The 21,150-nt window shown below is 32.9% G+C and overlaps 1 protein-coding gene across 1 annotated transcript in view; it reads right to left on the bottom strand.

Moving 5' to 3' along the window:
* Positions 1 to 5,691, bottom strand: part of LOC123559595 (uncharacterized) — a 30,114-nt gene extending 24,423 nt beyond the window's left edge. The window contains exon 1 of the mRNA XM_053552549.1: positions 5,471 to 5,691. Within this exon, the coding sequence (XP_053408524.1) occupies positions 5,471 to 5,633 (163 nt within the window). The 5' untranslated portion in view covers positions 5,634 to 5,691. The remainder of the gene's footprint in view (positions 1 to 5,470) is intronic.
* Between the last annotated feature and the right edge of the window lie 15,459 nt (positions 5,692 to 21,150).

The following is a 21,150-nucleotide window of genomic DNA, read 5'->3' as shown; positions in this document are numbered from 1 at the left end:
CCATGTCATGGTCTAATATACCAGGGACCAAATACCAAAACCTTTTTGACTAGGACTGTCTGCTATAAAATTTACAAGGCAGCAATTATATGAGGGTAGCAGAGTCACGGACACTACAAACACTAGGCATAACAATGTGTAATTTATGGAAAACACTGAAGTTAAGATTCATTTTGACTGTAACTTGCTTAAACAAGTACAATTTAGCAAGTTTCACTCGAAAACCACTCGATAGAAGACATCATTGTGTTAATATTTGCATAAGAAGTATGATTATAATAACACAAATTGTTTATTAAACTTTTCAAATTCTTTTATTTTAACAGAACAGCTGACAATGATAAGAAAACTACTTCAGTTCACTAACAAGACATTGTGCTTTTATGCAAAACAGATGCTCAGGACTAAAAGTTTATGAGTTTTGAAAATAAATTGGTTCATTAAGACGTTTTAAAATGTCTACGGACACTACAAAACATGTTACATGATTTGATGATGATTCCAACAATGCTGTTGCAATATACAGAGAAAGTTATGTAATGACTAACTAAAGTAAGGTTTACACAATCATAAAAATACAACTGATGTGAATGTTTCTTTTTTTATGGTTACATATTTCCAAAACCTGAGACAAAATTTTTTTCTCATGGTGTTTCTTAAGTAGAAAATGTATATCTAACCTCTATCCTGGCATAAAATGTATAAAGATTTTGCATAAAAAGCACAATCTTGTAGCCACAAAACAATGCTTAACATTTAAACATTTTAAATATCATTAACTTGTCTTAAAGAATCACTGTTATAACATCTACGGACACTACAGAAATTCATACTGTGTCTAAACCTTAGTTTCACCATCATTTAACCTTTTTGTTACAATTTAGTTTAGAAAATTGACTTTCAAACAGCCATACTTCGAAAATAACAGTAGAAAACTATTGATTATTCACAGCTATGAAATCTTTGTTGAAAATGTCCATTAAGAATAAAAATATTAACTATTTGAGACAAAAACTTGTATTCCAAACAGTTTGTACTAACAAATTAACTCATCAACACAACAAAAACCTACCTCAATCAACCTTCTTGAACAAACAGCAAACAATTTGAAAAAGAATAACACATGTGACATTTCGATGAACCAATATAGTGGTGCATTCTACGGACACTACATACTAGTGCATGAGTATTTACAGACTGTAGTAACAGTAACACAAGTTTAAGCTTCCTGTGAACTATGATATGTTTTGAATACACTTAGAAACAAAATCTTTTAATAGGAAAATTTTAAAAAAAAATACACAAAATTTGATACAAAATTGTATTCTAGATGTGGTTTTGCTGGTTTACCTCAAACACACACAATATCACACAGTCACACACTAAAAACAGACAGACAGAAAGACAGACAGAGAGAAAGAAACACAGGTACATACAACGCTAAGTAAGTCTTAACAGTTTTTGTCCCGAATTCGACACTTTTTAGGCATAGCAGTTTACTCAGAATTGATAGCTTATGAGATTTTTAGCTCGACTATTCATAGAATAGTGAGCTATTGCACTCGCCCATGCGTCGGCGTCGGCGTCCCGATTTTGGTTAAGGTTTTGTATGTAAGCTGGTATCTCAGTAACCACTTGTGGGAATGGATTGAAACTTCACACACTTATTCACTGTGACAAACTGACTTACATTGCACAGGTTCCATAACTCTATTTTGCTTTTTTACAAAATTATGCCCCTTTTTCGACTTAGAAATTTTTGGTTAAGGTTTTGTATGTAAGCTGGTAACTCAGTAACCACTTGTGGGAATGGATTGAAACTTCACACACTTATTCACTGTGATGAACTAAATTCTACATGAACAGGTTCCATAACTCTATTTTGCTTTTTTACAAAATTATGCCCCTTTTTCGACTTAGAAATTTTTGGTTAAGGTTTTGTATGTAAGCTGGTATCTCAGTACTTACTAAATGGGAATGGATTGAAACTTCACATACTTGTTCACTATCATGATCTGACATGCACTAAGCAAGTCCCATAACTCTACTCTCTTTTTTTTTTCAAATTATGCCCTTTTTCGACTTAGCAGTTTTTGGTTGAATTTATGTATGTAATCTGATATCTCAGTATCCACTAATTGGAATGGATTGAAACTTCACACACTTGTTCACTGTCATGATCTAACATGCACTGTGAAGGTCCCATAACTCTACTTGGCATTTTTACAAATTATGCCCCTTTGACTTAGCAGTTTTTGTTAAGTTTTTGTATGTAAGCTGGTATCTCAGTAATCCACAAATTGGAAAGGATTGAAACTTCACACACTTGTTCACTGTCATGATATGACATGCAGTACAGAGGTTCAATACCTCTACTTTGCATTTTACAAATTTATGCCCCTTTTTCAACTTTTGTATTCATTCAATTGACAAGGCTGTTGAATAGTCGAGCGTTGCTGTCCCTCGACAGCTCTTGTAAGAAAGGTAATACTCATATCTAACCAATATTATATAAATGCCTTAAAACACATCAATCAATTTTATTCAGAAAATCGACCAGTAGTATTTCCTAGTCAATTTTTTGTTAGGTCAGATACCGCCAAAATAGAGCATAAACCAGTGGGTGTTTACCCTCTTTAACCACTGATAGAATAAACAAAGCAAAACGAAATACATTCCTTGTAGTAGTTAACATACGTACACAGAAATGAAGTCATAACAATTCAAAGACGTACAAGATCCGGATTAGTTTTATTAGCTAGACTATTGATAGAATAGTAGAGCTATTGGACTCGCCCATGCGTCTGCGTCCGCATCCGTGTCCGCGTCCCGATTTGGTTAAGTTTTTGTATGTAAGCTGGTATCTCAGCAACCACTTGTGGGAATGGATTGAAACTTACACACACTTATTCACTGTGATAAACTGACTTACATTGCACAGGTTCCATAACTCTGTTTGCTTTTTTACAAAATTATGCCCCTTTTTTAACTTAGACATTTTTGGTTAAGGTTTTGTATGTAAGCTGGTATCTCAGTAACCACTTGTAGGAATGGATTGAAACTTCACACATTATTTACTGTGATAACTGACTTACATTGCACAGGTTCCATAACTCTATTTGCTTTTTTTTACAAAATTATGCCCCTTTTCGACTTAGAATTTTTTGGTTAAGGTTTTGTATGTAAGCTGGTATCTCAGTACTCACTAATGGGAATGGATTGAAACTTCACACACTTGTTCACTATCATGATCTGATAAAGCAGGCGGTTATACGTCAGGCGTAATAATTTAACGAGGGCACAGTCCTAGTGCAATTATTTGTACGACATATTACCGCCCGAATTATTTCGATTCTAATATGCCTTTAATCTTTAGAAAATAGTAGATAAAATATAGTAGCCACTCTTTGCAACAAAACATTAACTTCACTGCACGATAACGTGACGTTATTCTAGCTTTTAGTGTTTTAACAGAGAATAGCATATGAGAATATTCTTGCGCAACGTTATATCTATCAAGGCTTTATCTAACTTCTGTTTATTCCTAAATCTTCTCTGTTGTTCTCTTTTTTGACGTCTTAGTTCATTGCACAGTACCGGATCAGTCTGTTTTGCTATTCTCAAATTTCCCTTTCCCTTTTTTTCTCTCTCTGTCCTTAAGTTTCATCTTTCGTATTTTGCACTGTCACTTTTAACTTTTGCCCTGTATCTAACGCATAAATTTTGGCCTTCTCTCTCAAGCACATAATTCTTTTCATTCTTCATTGTTATCTGTTCGTAATGTTTCTTTTTGGTCCATTTTGTTATAATTTCCCTTTTATAATGTTAATTTTCAAAAAGCTGTAAAACACTAAGTATATTAGAGATTGTGTACATATCATGCATTCTTGTAGTGTCCGTAGATCAAGTGTCAATATAAAAAATCGCTCTGTTAAGAGATCAAGTGTGGGTAAATGTACATTATAGTTTGCTGATTCATATTAGATAGTTATACTGTATGTAAATAACGCAATCTGGCTAAAGTACACTTAGTGAAACTCGTTTTATAACTTGCTAAAGTTCATTTTCACTTGAAAAAGATAGACAAAAACATATTTTTCTAAAATACTCTGAAAGATGAAAGTTTTTATCTCTTTGGATCAGTATATCCTTATAAAAACATCAATAATAACCCAAGCTCATTGATTATGTACTGGTTTTAAGAAAATTATCACAGTTAAATTATTGATCTACGGACACTACGGTCTACGGACAATTTCTGTTGCTTCCCAACAAATAACCAGTCGCAGAGCAGAAAGATGTTTAGTTCTGCTAATTCCTGAGACAGTCTCAAATAGAAAATAATACAAAATAGTAAATATTATTTGTGGGTCTTACAATTTACATATTGCAAACATTGATCTACGGACACTACGAAAAAGTCATGTTACCAAATTATGACTCAATTTTTTTTCATTTGGACCTGAAGCAAAATCTTTATATTCAGAGTGGTATATGATTTCAGCAACAGCACACACTACCATACTGTATCTGGCATATCACTGTTGCCTTTGTAATAGGGTGATAGAGACAGACCTTCAAAACCAAAAAAACATAACGAAGGCCTGTTTTCATATTTTTTTATTAAAACTTAATACTTCACTGACAAAGAAATAATTTGACTTTCTTTAATTTGAAATGCCACATTTTAAGTCTGTTATTGCCAATTCACATTAATGTAATACTGCTTTGATCACTTGCTTGCTAAAATTTGCCATTTTTTATTTGCAACACCATAACGATGAAAAAACACCATTTTTCGACCATATTATCTTTTACAGTGTGTAAGAAATTGTAGGACAGTATGTAATGTTATACATCTTAAGAAAGCCCGAAACCTGTACTTTTGCATGCACAAAGTACTTATTCCCTATCTGTCAACAGTAAGGAAGGCCATCACCATAACATGGGCCCATTTCATTTTCCCTATCTGATCTTGTTTTAGCCGTCATGTTCATATTGTTGTTTGTATGCCTTGATAACAAATACAATAAATTATTATTAAACTAGTTTCTATACTAATTACTAAAGGCATTTGGATATCGGTATTAAGGGTACGAATCATCGCCTCACTGTCACGATTCAATTTTCTATTAGACCTATGAATTCATTAATCACTTCCTTTCCCACAATACTTACAGTGCAGCAATTGAAATTTAAAGCATGACCTACAGCTCAATACAGCTTTATATATTCCGCCCGCCATATTTGCGAGTTTGATGCTTTACAGTATTGGTCTATGTATAGGCATGTCGTCCGAGAGCGATTTCATAGGTTCGATACCCGCTTGGCCGGTCAATAAAGCAGAATAGGCATCTGTTGGCGCAGAAGGCAGACTATCACCACCACACCCTGACATTCTATTACTAGAACTATCTGTGAGTTTATTTAGCAAAGAATCACAATCTATAAACGTTGCAATCAACATTACCTGTATGCACCGAATCTTGTGTAACCAACAATCTGACATGTTCAGCTAAAACTTCAGAATTTTCTGTCGGACTGGCCTCATCCGTCTTCGATCGTTTGCTCTGAGAAGTACTAGGCACTTGTTTATCATTTGCCGTTCTTTTCTTAACAAGTTTCTCCCTCATTTCAGCGATTAAATCGGATAAAGTTTTTTGTCAGAATTTTGCTAGTCAGGCATTGGCTTCCTCGTGAAAAGAGGGTGCTTATGACGTCATTATTGATAATGACGACAAATTCGGTTATCATCGGCAGTTTCCGCCGTATTCGCTAAAGCTGGAGTGCTATTCTTATAGTAAATTATATTTCATTTATTTATTTACTTATTTATTTATTTAACTTCTGTACGATTAATATCTAATCAAAACGAATAACCGTCGCTAAAATAAACCTGGTTATTTTTTAGCAATAACCCTAATTATAAAAAGTAAAGTGATAACAGTCATAGACACGAAATTTATGAACTTTAAGGGGACGCATATTGCTACATTCACAGTTCATACAGCAATGCGGAAGGGGTGCATATTCAAGAAATCCATGGTGGGAAAATAAAAAACATATTCCTAAACTGATATAATACTGATGGACACCTGTAATATTCAGTATTTTGTGGATAAGGATGTGGTACTATGAATGTAATAGGAAAACAGAGGTGTTTGTGAAAGTACATTCAACACAAAATATTAAGCTTTTGTATAAGGAAAAAACAGATTTTTTACAATAACAGTGTTCCAAATAATGTTGAAGGGATGAGATTTTCTTTCTAACACACCAGGTTTGCTTAAACATGTAAAAATTTAACGCCACGTCAGTTCATCTCGGGATGGACGCCATATTTCTCATTGATAAAAAATGTAAACAAAAAAATCAGTGTGGGATTAGCATTGCAAGGGCATAACATGTCATTCTACACAATGAATACCTTAGAACAGATATCTAAGATGCTACACAGGTCAGGCGGGTTAAATGCATAATGTCGATCACTTGAAATTCATCTTGAAAAGGTGGTTAATTTTAGCTTGTTTACATGGTTTTTAATTTTCCCACGACTTTCTCGGCGATTCACTGCAAATGTATTACTGCGCCGGACGAAAGGTAACTCTAATAAACAACGGGAGACAACTTAGGTGTCGCACGTGTACGATTTTTTAAAAAAAAAACATGTCGATGATTATAATTTCTTATCAAATAATGAATCCTATTCAGATATTCGTCTTTAATATTAGAAAATTATTAATTTCTGTGGACATTTGTCAAAAATATTACCTACAGTGGACTACTTTGCGCATCAAACTGGTTTCCGCTTCTCAGTTGTGAGGCACTTCCGTTATACTTTTGACAACAATAACAAAACACAAAATGAATCAATAAAGTCACTTATAAACCGACTGCTACTTAAATCAGTGTAAGTAAAGTTGTTGTTACAACATTATACATGTTCGTACGTTATGAGATAAAGTTTATCTGAACTGCATAATCCATTAACTACGTTTACATGATATTGCATTTACAACTTATTTGACCCATTTTTTTACGTGAATGACAGCATTCTCGTGCAACTCGTGCAAACAGAGTTATGAAAAGTATGGTGGAGAATTCAAGGACAAATTAATAAATGACATTAAAATGAGGATAACTGTATATTCGTCCAGTTTTGATCATTGACATTCCTGCTGTGTATTAGTAACTTTTGTGAACAAGATTAGAATGTTGCTTTTGCACATATACACATTGATTGGACCTCTCAACCAAATTTCATACCTTATTTTAGGGATTTTTTAAGACAGTACATTTTCAAAAGTTTGTTGAATGTGTTTTGATATTTAAGTGCATTGCAGTTCATGAATACCAAGTAAAAATTAATAATGGCAACATTTCTAGGCCTTTATTGTAAGCCACTAGACTTCTGTAATGATAAATGTTTAATGTATTAAGGGGAATATACTCTTTTAGTTTTGTAATGTGGCATTCCTTGACCACCGTATCTTTTCTTATGCACTACTTTGTAAACAAACTAAATAATGTGTTTTAGCTCACATATGCCAAATGAAAAGCAAGACAGTGAACTTATTTCACATTCTTTCTTTAAATTAGAATCTGTAGGACATTGATAAATGTTTGGACAAAGTGAAGCACTATTATTTTCGCACCAAAAAGTCTTAGGCTAATTGTTGACTTTGAATGTACACAAGAAGTCTTATGTAATTCAACAATAACTTTCTTGTTTCAGTTTTTCTCATTTTTATTTTAGTGAGCAATCCTTTGTGTACTTATAACAGTTGAAACAGTATTCATTTCATTTACCAAAACCTTGTACTTTTTTGCAGGTAAATTTTATAATACCCCACCCACTTTTTTCTAATTTCAAAGTATGCGTCCCCTTAACTACAGTTTATATATGTGACGAATTTTTGAGAGCCTATAATCTCTTCTCAGTTACTTTTCATTTTAATAAAAGCTAGGTTGTAAATCAACGCAATATTCACAATAGATTCATAATAGCTTACTAACAATGTGATTCCTAAAGTAGCGACTGTCTAAAATGTGTGCAGTTCGTTAATAATTTTTAGAAATTTTGACAGGACCTTAGATTCTTATCAATCTATTAAGTTTTGGTAAAAGTAGAATTCAGTTTCATTCGGTGTTTGGGGGGGGGGGGGGGGGTGTAATGCAGGGGAGCGGGTGTTGCACACATTTCATTACCTCTCATGAACACACTCAGTGCTATTACTTTTGCTTGGTTGCCTTCTAAGCTTCCAACGGATCTTCTACTAACTATCTCTAAGCAGTCTTTAAGTGTCATGGCTGTAAAAAGTCTCCCCATACATGTTTTGCAATATTTCAAATGCTATTTTGGATATTATACGTTATTTTTAAATGTTACAAAATGATAATTGTAAGTTCCTTCATTTTATATCCATCAAGTGTTGACATGTTTTTCTGTTCACATTATTTACTGCTTTTTTGTACGTTCATAAGTTCAAATCTAAAGATCTTACTTAAATATCCTTATATACCTTTTGTTTGTTATTTGTTTTTGTTTAATGACACTTTTCAGTTATTTCCTTAATAAGCGTATAATACGTATATGTTTCTGAATGTATTCCTTTAATTATTACTTACATGAACGACTACTTAGGTATACTTTACGAGGATTAATACCCATGAGAAAAACACATGTTCCAAGAGGGCAGCTCAAAATTCGAAACCCTACTTAGTATTATTTTTCCCAAATTTAACAGATGAGTTCATAAAAATGTGAAAATATGGGGTATATTGTATATATAACAGTATGCTTCTTTTCTCCCATACCCCAGTAGAAATGAAAAAAGGTATAATATATACTCTGTTTAAGGGCGGAAACAAAAAGAAATCAGACCCGAATAGCTACCGAGCAATCTCTTTATGTTCAGTAATTTTAAAACTGTATGAAAAAGTTATGTTGGAGTTACTGGAAATAGACGGAAAAATTGTTTTAAATGCATCACAGGGTGGCTTTCAAAAAATGTTAGCTGTGTTATGGCGTCATTTATGCTCAGGGAATGCGTGTATTACGGCTTTGAGAACAATTCCGCTGTATACGCATGCTTTCTTGATGCTAGACAAGCTTTTGACCGTACATGGACCCAACTATTACTAGTAAAATTGTTCGAAATGGGTATTAATATACCGCTATTTAAAGCCATCATGCCACTGTTTGATAACTGCTATAGCTGCGTGAAATCAAACGGTTACACTTCAGACTGGTTCCCTATCCTGCAAGGAACACGTCAAGGTCAATGCCTCAGTCCTTTTCTCTACATCATTTTTATAAATGATTTGATGAATGAAATAGAAAGAAGTCAATACTGTTTTAAACTAGGTACATTAAAATGTGGTTGTCCAACATCCGCTGATGATATGGTTGTACTTTCTAACGTCAAGCGCGGACTAGACTCTTTGATTCATATGTTTTTACCAACTCGGAGAATGATCGCAATGTATATAATGCGAGCAAATGTAACGCAGTTGTGTTTAACGATGTGAATTCAACACCCCGCACTTGGAAATTAGGGGATGAAACAATACTCGAAACGGAAAGCTACCTTCATTTAGGTGTCCTATGTAATAAAACTCTTGATTTAAAAGAAAATATAGCACTAAGTTGCGACAAATTACGTAAAACATTTTTAGCATCGTAGATTGCGGTATTTATAGAAATGGTATCCATCCCCTAACATGCAAAAAAATTTACATGACAGTTGTGCTTCCCAAAGCCTTATATGGAAGCGAGTTGTGGACTAGCGTTACTGATACACAGTTACTGCCCCTAAGAAAACTCCATAACCAGTGTATTAAATGCATACAGTCAATACCAACAAGTACTAGGACAGATATTGCCCTGAGTTGTATTGGAATTTATCCAATTGCCAATTTGATAGACAAAAGGAAATTATTGTTATTTGGTCAACTTTGCCAGCTAGATACTAAATTCCGAATTAAAGAAGTCTTCGTATACCGATTAACATCATTCATGTTATCACCGAGGATATCAAAGGGATTTATACCAGATATCTATATGATTTTGGGAAAATACAATGTAACAAGTTACATTTTAAACTTTTACCGCACAGGGATATTTCCTAATCTAAGTATCTGGAAAAGAAATGTCAAATTAGCAATAGGAAAAACAATAGAATTTGACTGGAAAAACCGTATACTTTTTGATGGAAGTCTGAATCAGTTTATGCTAATACATTCGGTCTTTGAACCCTGTAACCTGTGGCATTTCAGCCGTTGTTATAGATATCTGCAGGCTGAGTGCACATCCACATTCATTTTAATGTGCCGATTTTTACTAGGAAATATGAAACGCATTGCACGAAGTGTAAGCAAGTAACGAATGACCTGAGTAAACATATTTTGTTGTTTTGTCCTTCAAATGAAGCGGAGAGATCCTGGTTATGGGTTACACTGTCTAAAAGCTTGGGTATAAAAAACTTTCAAACACTATGTACATTTTCTCCTGAATTACAAATAATTGAAATGTTTCGTGGCTTCACATCATTTTGTTTGAGCGACGAGGCCAGGGTGTATAGCTTTAAAGCTTTTGTAAAGTGTGCACATCTGATGAACTGGCTGTAATATATTTCTATGTGAGTTCAGCAATTACCTAGTTGAATTCATAATAGATCAGCAAAATAAACAATAATAATAATATAGCCAAAGTATTTGCACATCGTAAAAGTCTTAATGCTTTCGTTTCGATTAAGGCTTTTGATATGGTCCGAGAGCTCACGGACTTTTATTGCAACAATTGAGGCCAAAAGAAGTTTATACATTTTTGGAAACAATATTTCATATCCTGCATGAAAACCCATTTCTTAAGTGTCAAAGCCGTGCCTATCTATATTTTGTTCACTTATGTTTGTGATAGGGAGGGTAAAACTCACTTGTAAAAATATTAGGGGGTAGGGTAAAGTTTATGTCTACCAGTTTTTTCACTGATTAATTACAGTAACTTTTTGATTGTCAGTAAATGCATATATGTCCAACAATGACAGCAATAAGAAATTCATCAAAAAGGACTGAAGGGCAAACTGGATTTTCAAGGTCAAAGGTCAAATTTATGTAAAAATCACAAAAATTGGCATATTTGAAATTCATTTTTATTCTTAAAAAATAGTTTGTTATCATAAGTCACTCATCTTTATTTATGTAATGTGTGTATATCAGCCAAAATTAGAAATGCAAATTTTATTGCAAAAAGTCAAGGTCACCCCTGATAATTGAAGGTCAAAGTTCATTTTAATGCAAAAAATGTGAAAATTATTACCTTAACTTTTTCTATTCTGTTTAGTATGTTTTTACATTATTAGTCACTGAAGTTAATTCGTTTTGATGTTTGTATGTCAGGCAAAGACAGCAGTGCAAATGTAACCCTAAAAATGCCAGGAGTAAAGCTAATATCAAGGGTCAAAGGTCAAATTTGTGTGAAAAATCGCATGAATAGCTTCCTGTTTGAAAAATAACAGATATGTATTAATCATTATAAGTAATTGCTCGTGATTTATTTAAATGTATATATGTCTCACAATGTCAGTAATAAAGATATCGTCTAAAATCAGACAAGTTCAAATGTAATATTAAGGGTCAAAGGTCCTTTTCAATAAAGAATGAAAAAAAAATAGCTCTTTAACTTTTCTCTTTGTTAACAATATCTTGTCGATATTAGTCAATGGTATCAGTTTATTTTAATGTATAAATGTTAGGCCATGTCTGGTTTGCACATATAATTTCAAAACATTCAAGTTCAGTCATAATATGAAAGGTCAAAGGTCAAAAAGTGAGTAAACTGTTGCAATAATATCACCTATTTGTAATATATTTTTATTGTTTAAAAGTATTTATTTTGTTATTTCAGAAACCTATCGTTGTTCATTTTACTGTATATATGTCAGACAATGTCATGGGAGAGAAATTATGTCAAGGTCAAACCTGGTATTAAAGATCAGGGGTCATTTTTGTGTAAAAGATCAAAATGTAGCATACTTACTCATTACTTTGTTAAAAATAGCTTGTTGTTATTATTCACTTTAACAATTTGTTTTAATGTATACATGTCAACCAAGGTCAGCAATGTAGATTTTATCCTAATAAGTCAAAGCCAGCCCTTTTTATCCAAGGTCAAAGGTCAAATTTGTGTGAAAATTCGCAAAAAAAAACAGCATTTTGCAATGATTTTTCTTTATTGTTTTAGGGTTTTTTTGTCAACACTAGTAACTGATCATTATTCATTTTCAAGTATATATAACAGATGATATCATTCTTCCTTGATTATGAAAAATTAGTCAAGGTCAAACCTGACACTAAAGGTCAAAGGAGAGGGTCTTCAAGAAACTCGCCATTATGAAAAAAAGGCTTTAACAAGTTGGGGAGCAAATGAATAGATCCTACGTTAAGTCTACACAGGCACCGTACGGCCCATAGCATAGTACGCATCCACCTCATGAGTAACTTCTTCCAAAACCAGTACAGATAAACTGGACAAGGTTCAAAATTCAGGTCTGAGGATAATTCTCAATGCAATGAAAACAACTCCAATAGAAAAAATGGAAAAGACAGCCAACCTTGAGCCATTAGAGACAAGACGAGAGTACAAAGCCCTTGTGCAGGCAAAGAAAGCAAAGAGACTACCATCATGCCCACTCCACTCAAAAGTCCAGAGCAGAACTAAGAACATACTGAAACGACAAAGTCTCAACGATATCGTCAAAAAACTGCAGAAAGGAAAGGCAGCAGCACTAGACACAGAGGCTTGTACCCGATGAATGGGTTCCTAGACAATGCGCTCCAAAGATCAGACTGGAGGTACCAGGAGTAGAAGAAAAGGGAAAACAACATCAGGCCCACCAACAATCTTTTACGCTAGAAATGATCGATGACCGCTATCCAGCACACTCTTGGATCCAAGCATATACCGATGGAACAGTGGAAAAAGCAGTTCATAATGCTGCAAGTGGGGCCTACATCAAATTTCCAGAACAAAATATAGATAGGCATTGCTTTTCCACTAGATGCGGCAGTGAATTTCACCGCTTCTGCATGTCGCTGGCATCTCCCCACAGCTTGGTCTCATTTTGGATGTCTATGGGCTAAACAGCCTGGCGTACTTCTTCCAAATAGAAACCGCTCTGCAGGATGTGGAATGGTATTTGTTCCTCTGATCCGCACTGGCATTTTGGTGTCTTTGCATCACCCCACTTCTTCATATGTTTTCTCAGGCCACAGTGTCAAGTGCGCTGACGGAGGATAGTTGTTTGGCTGTGCCTGATTAGCTTGTGCAGACTGTCATGATTTGACAGGTAGCCTCCATCATTTATGTTCTTCCATTCTTACGAAAATCTGTTTTTCTGCAGAATCTGAGATTCTCTGTATGAAGTTGGAGGTTTGGAACTGTATTTCCTTGGTTGCTTCCTTTGCAAGTTTGTCCGTAGCTTCATCTCCGGCTATGCCTACATTTCCAGCAGCTGTCTCGTTAAGATGTCTGATGGACCTGCTGAGAGTCTGAAGAGCTCACTTGGAGTCTGTCAGGAAAACAATATTTTGTCCATCTTCTCCTCGCTCATACAGTTGGGGTGTGGCCGAAGTGGGGGCTTGTGTTTCGGCTCTAAAGTCTTAGAATCTCTTGCCGACTGGATGAGAGAGTGAGAGAAAATTTGATGTAGGCACCACTTCCAGCATTCTGAACTGCTTTTTCCGCTGATCCATCGGTATATGCTTGGATCCAAGAGTGTGCTGGATAGCGGTCATTGATCATTTCTAGCGTAAAAGATTGTTGGTGGGCCTGATGTTGTTCTCCCTTTTCTTCTACTCCTGGTACCTCCAATCTGATATTTGGAGCACATTGCCTAGGAACCCATTCATCGTGCACAAGCGGCTCTGCCTCTGTGTCCAGTGCTTCTGTTTTTCATTTCTGCAGTACTTTGACGATATCGTTGAGATTCTGTCGTTTCAGTATGTTTTTTCAGTTCTGCTCTCGAGTTTTGAAAGGAGTGGGTGTGAAGGAAGTCTCTTAGCCTTCGCTGCCTGCACAAGAGCTTTGTACTCTCGTCTTGTCTCTAATGGCTCAAAGTTGGATGTCTTTTACAATTCTTTTATTGGAGTTGTTTTCATTGCTCCGAGAATTATCTTCAGGCCTGAATTTTGAACCTCGTCCAGTTTATCTGTACTGGTTTTGGAAGCAGTTACCCAGGAAGGGTACTCTATGCGTACTCTGCTATGGGCCGAACGGTGCCTGTGTAGACTTGCCGTAGGATTTTTCATTTGCTCTTCATCTTGTTCAAGCCATTTTTTCATAATGGCAAGTTTCTTGAAGACCCTCTCCTTTGACCTTTAATGTCAGGTTTGACAATGACTGATTTTTCATAATCAAGGAAGAATGATATCACCTGTTATATATACTTGAAAATGAATAATGATCAGTTACTAGTGTTGACAAAAATACCCTAAAACAATAAAGAAAAATCATTGCAAAAATGCTATTTTTGCGAATTTTCACACAAATTTGACCTTTGATCTTGGATAAAAAGGGCTGGCTTTGACTTATTAGGATAAAACCTACATTGCTGACCTTGCTTGACATGTATACATTAAAATAAATTTCTAACAGTGAATAATAACAACAAGCTATTTTTAACAAAGTAATGAGTAAGTATGCTACATTTTGATCTTTTACACAAAAAATGACCCCTGCCCTTAATACCAAGTTTGACCTTGACTTATTGTCTCCTCTATGACATCGTCTGACATATATACTGTAAAATGAACAACGATCATGTACTGAAATGACAAAACAAATACTTTTAAACAATAAAAATATATACAAATAGGTGATATTATTGCAACATTTTACTCACTTTTTGACCTTTGACCTTTCATATTATGATTGAACTTGAATGTTTTGAAATTATATGTGCATACCAGACATGGCCTAACATTTATACATTAAAATGAACTGATATCATTGACTAATATCGACAAGATATTGTTAAAAAAGAGAAAAGTTAAAGAGCTATTTTTTCATTCTTTTACTTGAAAATGACCTTTGACCCTTAATATTACATTTGAACTTGTCTGATTTTAGACGATATCTGTATTACTGATATTGTGAGACAAATATACATTTAAATAAATCACGAGCAATTACTTATAATGATTAATACATATCTGTTGTTTTTCAAACAGGAAGCTATTCATGCGATTTTTCACACAAATTTGACCTTTGACCCTTGATATTAGCTTTACTCCTGGCATTTTTAGGGTTACATTTGCACTGCTGACTTTGCCTGACATACAGACATTAAAACGAATTAACTTCACTGACTAACAAAGTGAAAACATATTAAACAGATTAGAAAAAGTTAAGGTAATAATTTTCACATTTTTTGCATTAAAATGAACTTTGACCTTCAATTATCAGGGTTGACCTTGACTTTTTGCAATAAAATTTGCATTTCTAATTTTGGCTGATATACACACATTACATAAATAAAGATGAGTGACTTATGATTACAAACTTTTTATTAAGAATAAAAATGAATTTCAAATATGCCAATTTTTGTGATTTTTACATAAATTTGACCTTTGACCTTGAATATCCAGTTTGCCCTTCAGTCCTTTTTGATGAATTTCTTATTGCTGTCATTGTTGGACATATATACATTTACTGACAATCAGATTGTTACTGTAATTAATCAGTGAAAAAACTAGTAGGCGAAAACTTTACCCTACCCCCTAATAATTTTACAAGTGAGTTTTACCTCCCCTATCACAAACATAAGTGAACAAAATATAGATAGGCACGGCTTTGACACTTAAGAAATGGGTTTTCATGCAGGATATGAAATATTGTTTTCAAAAATGTATAAACTTCTTTTGGCCTCAATTGTTGCAATAAAAGTCCGTGAGCTCTCGGACCAATATGGTGTGTTATATTTTCGGCTGAGGTGGATCGCTCAATGTTGTTTACATCAAAATTGATTTATATATCAATATCGTTCTAGTATTAGACAAACCTTAGTTTAATACTTGTAAACATGTCTTCTCCATTCTACAAGATTTTTTTTCTTTTCATTCATGTATGCTCAATTTCATAAACTGAGTGAATAAGAAACTTAATTTTGATGACGAAATTGTTATAGATTTATATATAGATCTTTTTCTGCATGTAATTATGGAAATTTGTTGTTCACATGTACATATATTTTGTATATATTGTTGTCTTATTTGTATCTAATTGTATTGTATGATTCATATGCTCTTCATCAATGGAGGAAATAAAGAAATATATATCCCTACCTGGTCGGCTACTTTTCTATTTCAGCATGTTCAACAAAAACTTATTGTACTCGTAAACGGCTAAAATCCACAAAAAAACATCGAAATATTTTGTGTATAAAGATACATGTTTGTCCCAGTAAGGGGTCATCGGACCCCCACCCCCTGAGAAAATTGACTGGATCCGCGCATGAAGTTAACGTATTTTAAAGTGTGTCACGGAAACAATCTCACTGTCTGACAACTAAGGAAACATACCACTTTCTTAAAATGCAAATAATATGATATAAATTATGTTGCTAGAATACTTTCTAACCAAATGATACAATGAAATAAGATTATCAAAATGGTAACGTAACGTAACATGTGTAAGGTATTTTACTAATAAAGTTTTTAAAAAAATAAAGCTAACATTTGTTTGTAAAAATTTGTAATATATGTTATCACATAATGTTTAATTAAAAGCAACAAGTGCTCAAGAAGTAAGACCCCAGACTTCAGCCAAATTTATTATATCTGAACATTGAATTTCACGTGACTATCGCGCATAATGTTACTTTTAAACATGGGATATTGCTTTTGAATAAATCAATTCCAAGCACTAATTTTCAGTTGTTTATGAATTGTTTATTTTATTACTTTATTACTCAAAATAATTAAAATTTTATCAATAAAATAACTGCTTAACATTTTGCATATATATTTTGATATTTATTTTGATATTTCTACTAATATCTTTTATATGAAATACGTTTCCAAACTATGTAATTTATACTTCCAAGTATAATTTGAATTTCACCGTTTGCCTTTGAACATTAAAATATAAGACATGTTGTTTGTTCTTATATAAATTGTTAATGTGATAATAATAATACCAGGGTTATTATAACAGTAGCTTGATCTAAGATGTGTATTCGACTCGACTCGAGCTACTGTTATAAAATGACACTTTTATTATATACCTTCTACTATTTGTAAGTTGTCTTTTAGCAAAAGATGCGCAACATACCGCAAGTATTGATTGTCACCCGTTCGAAACCGTGAAAGCATAAATTGCCACCCGTTCAAAATATTTTTGAAATTAAAAATTAAATTTCAACTTTAATTACTTTAAGATTTAAACGTCTTTTTACTCACAGCAGACTTTCCATCCATTGGTTGACAACCGTTAAACGCTGACAATTTAAATCATAATATCCCCACTCCTAAATACTAAGGACCTTTATATTTTTACCGTATGTAGCGTCCGATTTATATCTTCGTATGTCTACGGTACTAGTAGATTTTTTCATGTAAAGTAGAAGAAGATATAAATTTGTCGATAAATAAATTTTATTTCCTATCATAGTTTCAAAAAGATAATATTTTATTAACGGAATAATAACGTAAAAGGATAAAAAGTTTTCTTTCAAAGTCTATCAATGTTGGTGTGCGCTATCTATAGAACTGTGTCAGGTCATGCATATTAATTAATGAAAGTAGTTCGGAAACATGCAATAAACAAGAAATATCTTTAAAAATGATGGTCGGCGAATTGTAATAAGGAAAGAAGTTTATGAATTTTTCATCTAACATTCATCTTTCATCTAACATTTTCCTAATTGCAAAACTAAACACCGCACTTTAACAATTTAAATGGTTCTCTTTTAATTTTTCGCAAAGGTTTCGTAGGGTTGCAAATTTGTTTCGTTTATCCTTAGACGAATAATTACAGCAGTAGTTTGATGAAGATTCATGAAGCGGTTCATGAGAAGAGGTCATTAAACGTGTTTATATTTTTAGCTAAATTGGTCCCCATTTGTAACAAAATAGCAGGAGAACATATGATATTGTTACACATCGAGTTTGATAAAAATCCATTACATTTTAGTGGTTAACGCCAAGAAAGGCATATCTACTTTTAGCTATAGTGGTCCCTAATAGGGCCCAAGTTACTATATAAATAAATTTGGAAGAGGACCTTATAATGATGCTCCAGACCAAGTATGACAAAGATCCACCAAGCTGTTCATGGGAGGACGGACGTTTTGGCCACGGACGTTTTGGCCCGGACGTTTCGGCCTAGGATCTTTCGGCCTAGGACGTTTTGGCCAAAAAAATTGTTGAAATAGGATGTTTTGGCCAATTTTTTTTTTCAAAATATGCAAATTCTGATTTTGATATTACTATTTTATCGTTATAGTATAATTGATCATTTTTTAAAGAAAAATTGTGATTGTGATATTTTTTCTAATTGTTTTAATCAGTGCAATTATTTTATTTATTGTCACACTTGTAGTACTGATAAAGTTCAAAAAGAAATAATTAATAAGATTAACACATTAATTTATTGTGTCTTTATTGTAACACTTGTATTGTATTGATCAACAGCAATTTTATTATGTTTGTTGTTTCACTTGATAATTATAAAGTTTGTTTTTGATCATAAACATCAAAGAAATAATCTCCAGAAAATATATTTTGCATTCTATGGAACCAAAATTTATTTTTGGCCAAAACGTCCTACCCCCAAAAAATGCCTGGCCAAAACGTCCTAGGCCGAACGATCCTAGGCCGAAACGTCCGGGCCAAAACGTCCGCTGGCCAAAACGTCCTACATTCCTGTTCATGAGACGCTGTATAAAGGCATTTCTAGTTTTAGCTCTAGCAGCCCCTAACAGGGGTCAAATGTCCCAGCTGACTGCAACATTTTAGTAAATTGTTTTCGGAGCCTCTGAAACAGCCATATATCAAAGCGCTTTTCGATAGTTGTTTATTACCAATTAACAGCTTTTTGCAAGTTTATTGCTTATCATCCCCTTTTTATTATGGGATTAGGGACGATCAGGTCTTTTTATTACACAGATAATAATCTTCTCGGTGACTGCGTAAGAGCATTTTGAAAATTGTAACATGTTTAATGAACGAGACTTAAATACACAATAAATATATTGTTTCATTTTCAACAACAAATGTTAGATACATAAGATAATGGGACAGTGATTGAGTATTTTACTTGTATTTGATTAACAGTACTTTTTCCTGAATACAGGTTAATTGTTCGATATTAAAGTATATATATATATATATATATATATATATATATATAGAACACGTGTTAAAAGTTCGCCTAAGAGTGAAAATATTATAGTATAGAAGTTTTGTGACAACATTGTGAAAAATTGTCGTTTATTAATTTATTAGTTTATTCAAAGAAGTATAAAATACATTTTTAATTTTTTATAGCTCTTTGGTTTATTGTCTCTCCTGAAAATTATTATGTACTTTCTCTGCTCCATATTATATAATGCTTTCACTTGAGTAGTATAAGAAATACCGCTTTTGGGACACTTTTTTCAATTTTAATTAGCCGCTCTCTTTTTAGAAATCCAAAGCTGGCCAATTAAAAAAACCAGATTTTAACAAATTATTGTTAAAGCATTTAGTAAAATATGATTAAACGTTTATAAATTATTTTTATTGATAAAATGTACAAAGCCTCTGGTCTTTGATCTTATTTTGAATTAATAACTACATTATTAGTCTTTAAATAATTTTAAATACATTTGATATAGATGAGTTTACAAAATAAAATATATTGTTTGAAAGAAAGAAGATTTACTGATAATATAAATCCTCATTATGTTACAACAAAAAACGGGAGAAAAATGATAAGGGCTACTTGTTCATCTTGTGGAAAAATGAAATCAAAGTTTGTTAAAAGTACAGGGGGTAATTTAGATATTCACAAAGCAATGTTACCTTTATTACCTAAGAAAGGTTTAACACTTCCAGGATATAATTATTGTGGACCAGGAAATCCTTTAGATAATGGACCTCCTGTCAACGAACTGGATGCAGTATGTATGGACCATGATTTTTGCTATGACTCAGAACTAAGTAAAAGTGAATGTGACAAAAAAATGCTTTCCAACTTAAATAAAACTAAATCAAAAACATTTGGAGAAAGATTTGCAAACTTTTGTTGAAAACCAAAATTTAAAACAAAATCCCAACTTGGGCTGGGACAAAAAAAAAAAAAGGGGGAAAGGGGTAAGTAACCCCGAAATAAATTGACGATATTAGCAAAAATTACACAAACCAATTAAAAGAAAATTTAGGAAACGAAGGGGAAAGTTAATGTATTGATGAACTTGGTAGCTGTTTTAAGGACATGCAAGCTTTTTCAAAATATAATAAAGGAGTAAAAACTTGTAACCGTTTAATTTTTAGTAAAATGCGGGGTTTTCCATTAAGAAAAAACTGGAGAATCGGTTACTGAACATTTGAAAAAAAATTTCTAAAGATAAAATTCGGGGCAAAATCCCGAAGACTGAAAGGGTTTCCCACAAAATTTAGGGGTAATGAAGGAAAAAATTTATAATAAAAATTTAAAATCATTTTTGATAAAAAAAAAATTAATATGTCCAACATTTAATGAAGGAAAGCGTATTATTGAAAGATTTAATAAAATTTAAAAAAAAAAGTGGAAATATTTTACACAAAAAAATACTAATTATTTGATAATTTGCAGATAGGGTTGATAAATAAAAAAACAAAACATTCTAGTAAAAAATACACCAAACCGAAGCTATAAAAATTTAAAATAAAGGGTACTTTTTACTTTAATTTAAGGGGATTTAAAATACCAAAAAAAAGCAAAATTTAAAAAATTGGGTACGATTCGTTTAAGCAAACTTTAAAAGACATTTTGAAAAAGGATATACCCCCAAATTGGAAAAGGGGAAATATTTAAAATTTAAAAAATTTAAAAATACAAACCCCAAACATACTCATTAAAGTTTTAAATATGAAATAGTTCAAGTTCTTTTTACGGACAAGAATTTT

This window comes from Mercenaria mercenaria, chromosome 10 (assembly GCF_021730395.1).
Source record: "Mercenaria mercenaria strain notata chromosome 10, MADL_Memer_1, whole genome shotgun sequence".
NCBI classification, from domain to species: domain Eukaryota; kingdom Metazoa; phylum Mollusca; class Bivalvia; order Venerida; family Veneridae; genus Mercenaria; species Mercenaria mercenaria.
Note: the sequence above shows the minus strand (reverse complement) of the source record. Positions and strands in the feature narration are given on the sequence as shown.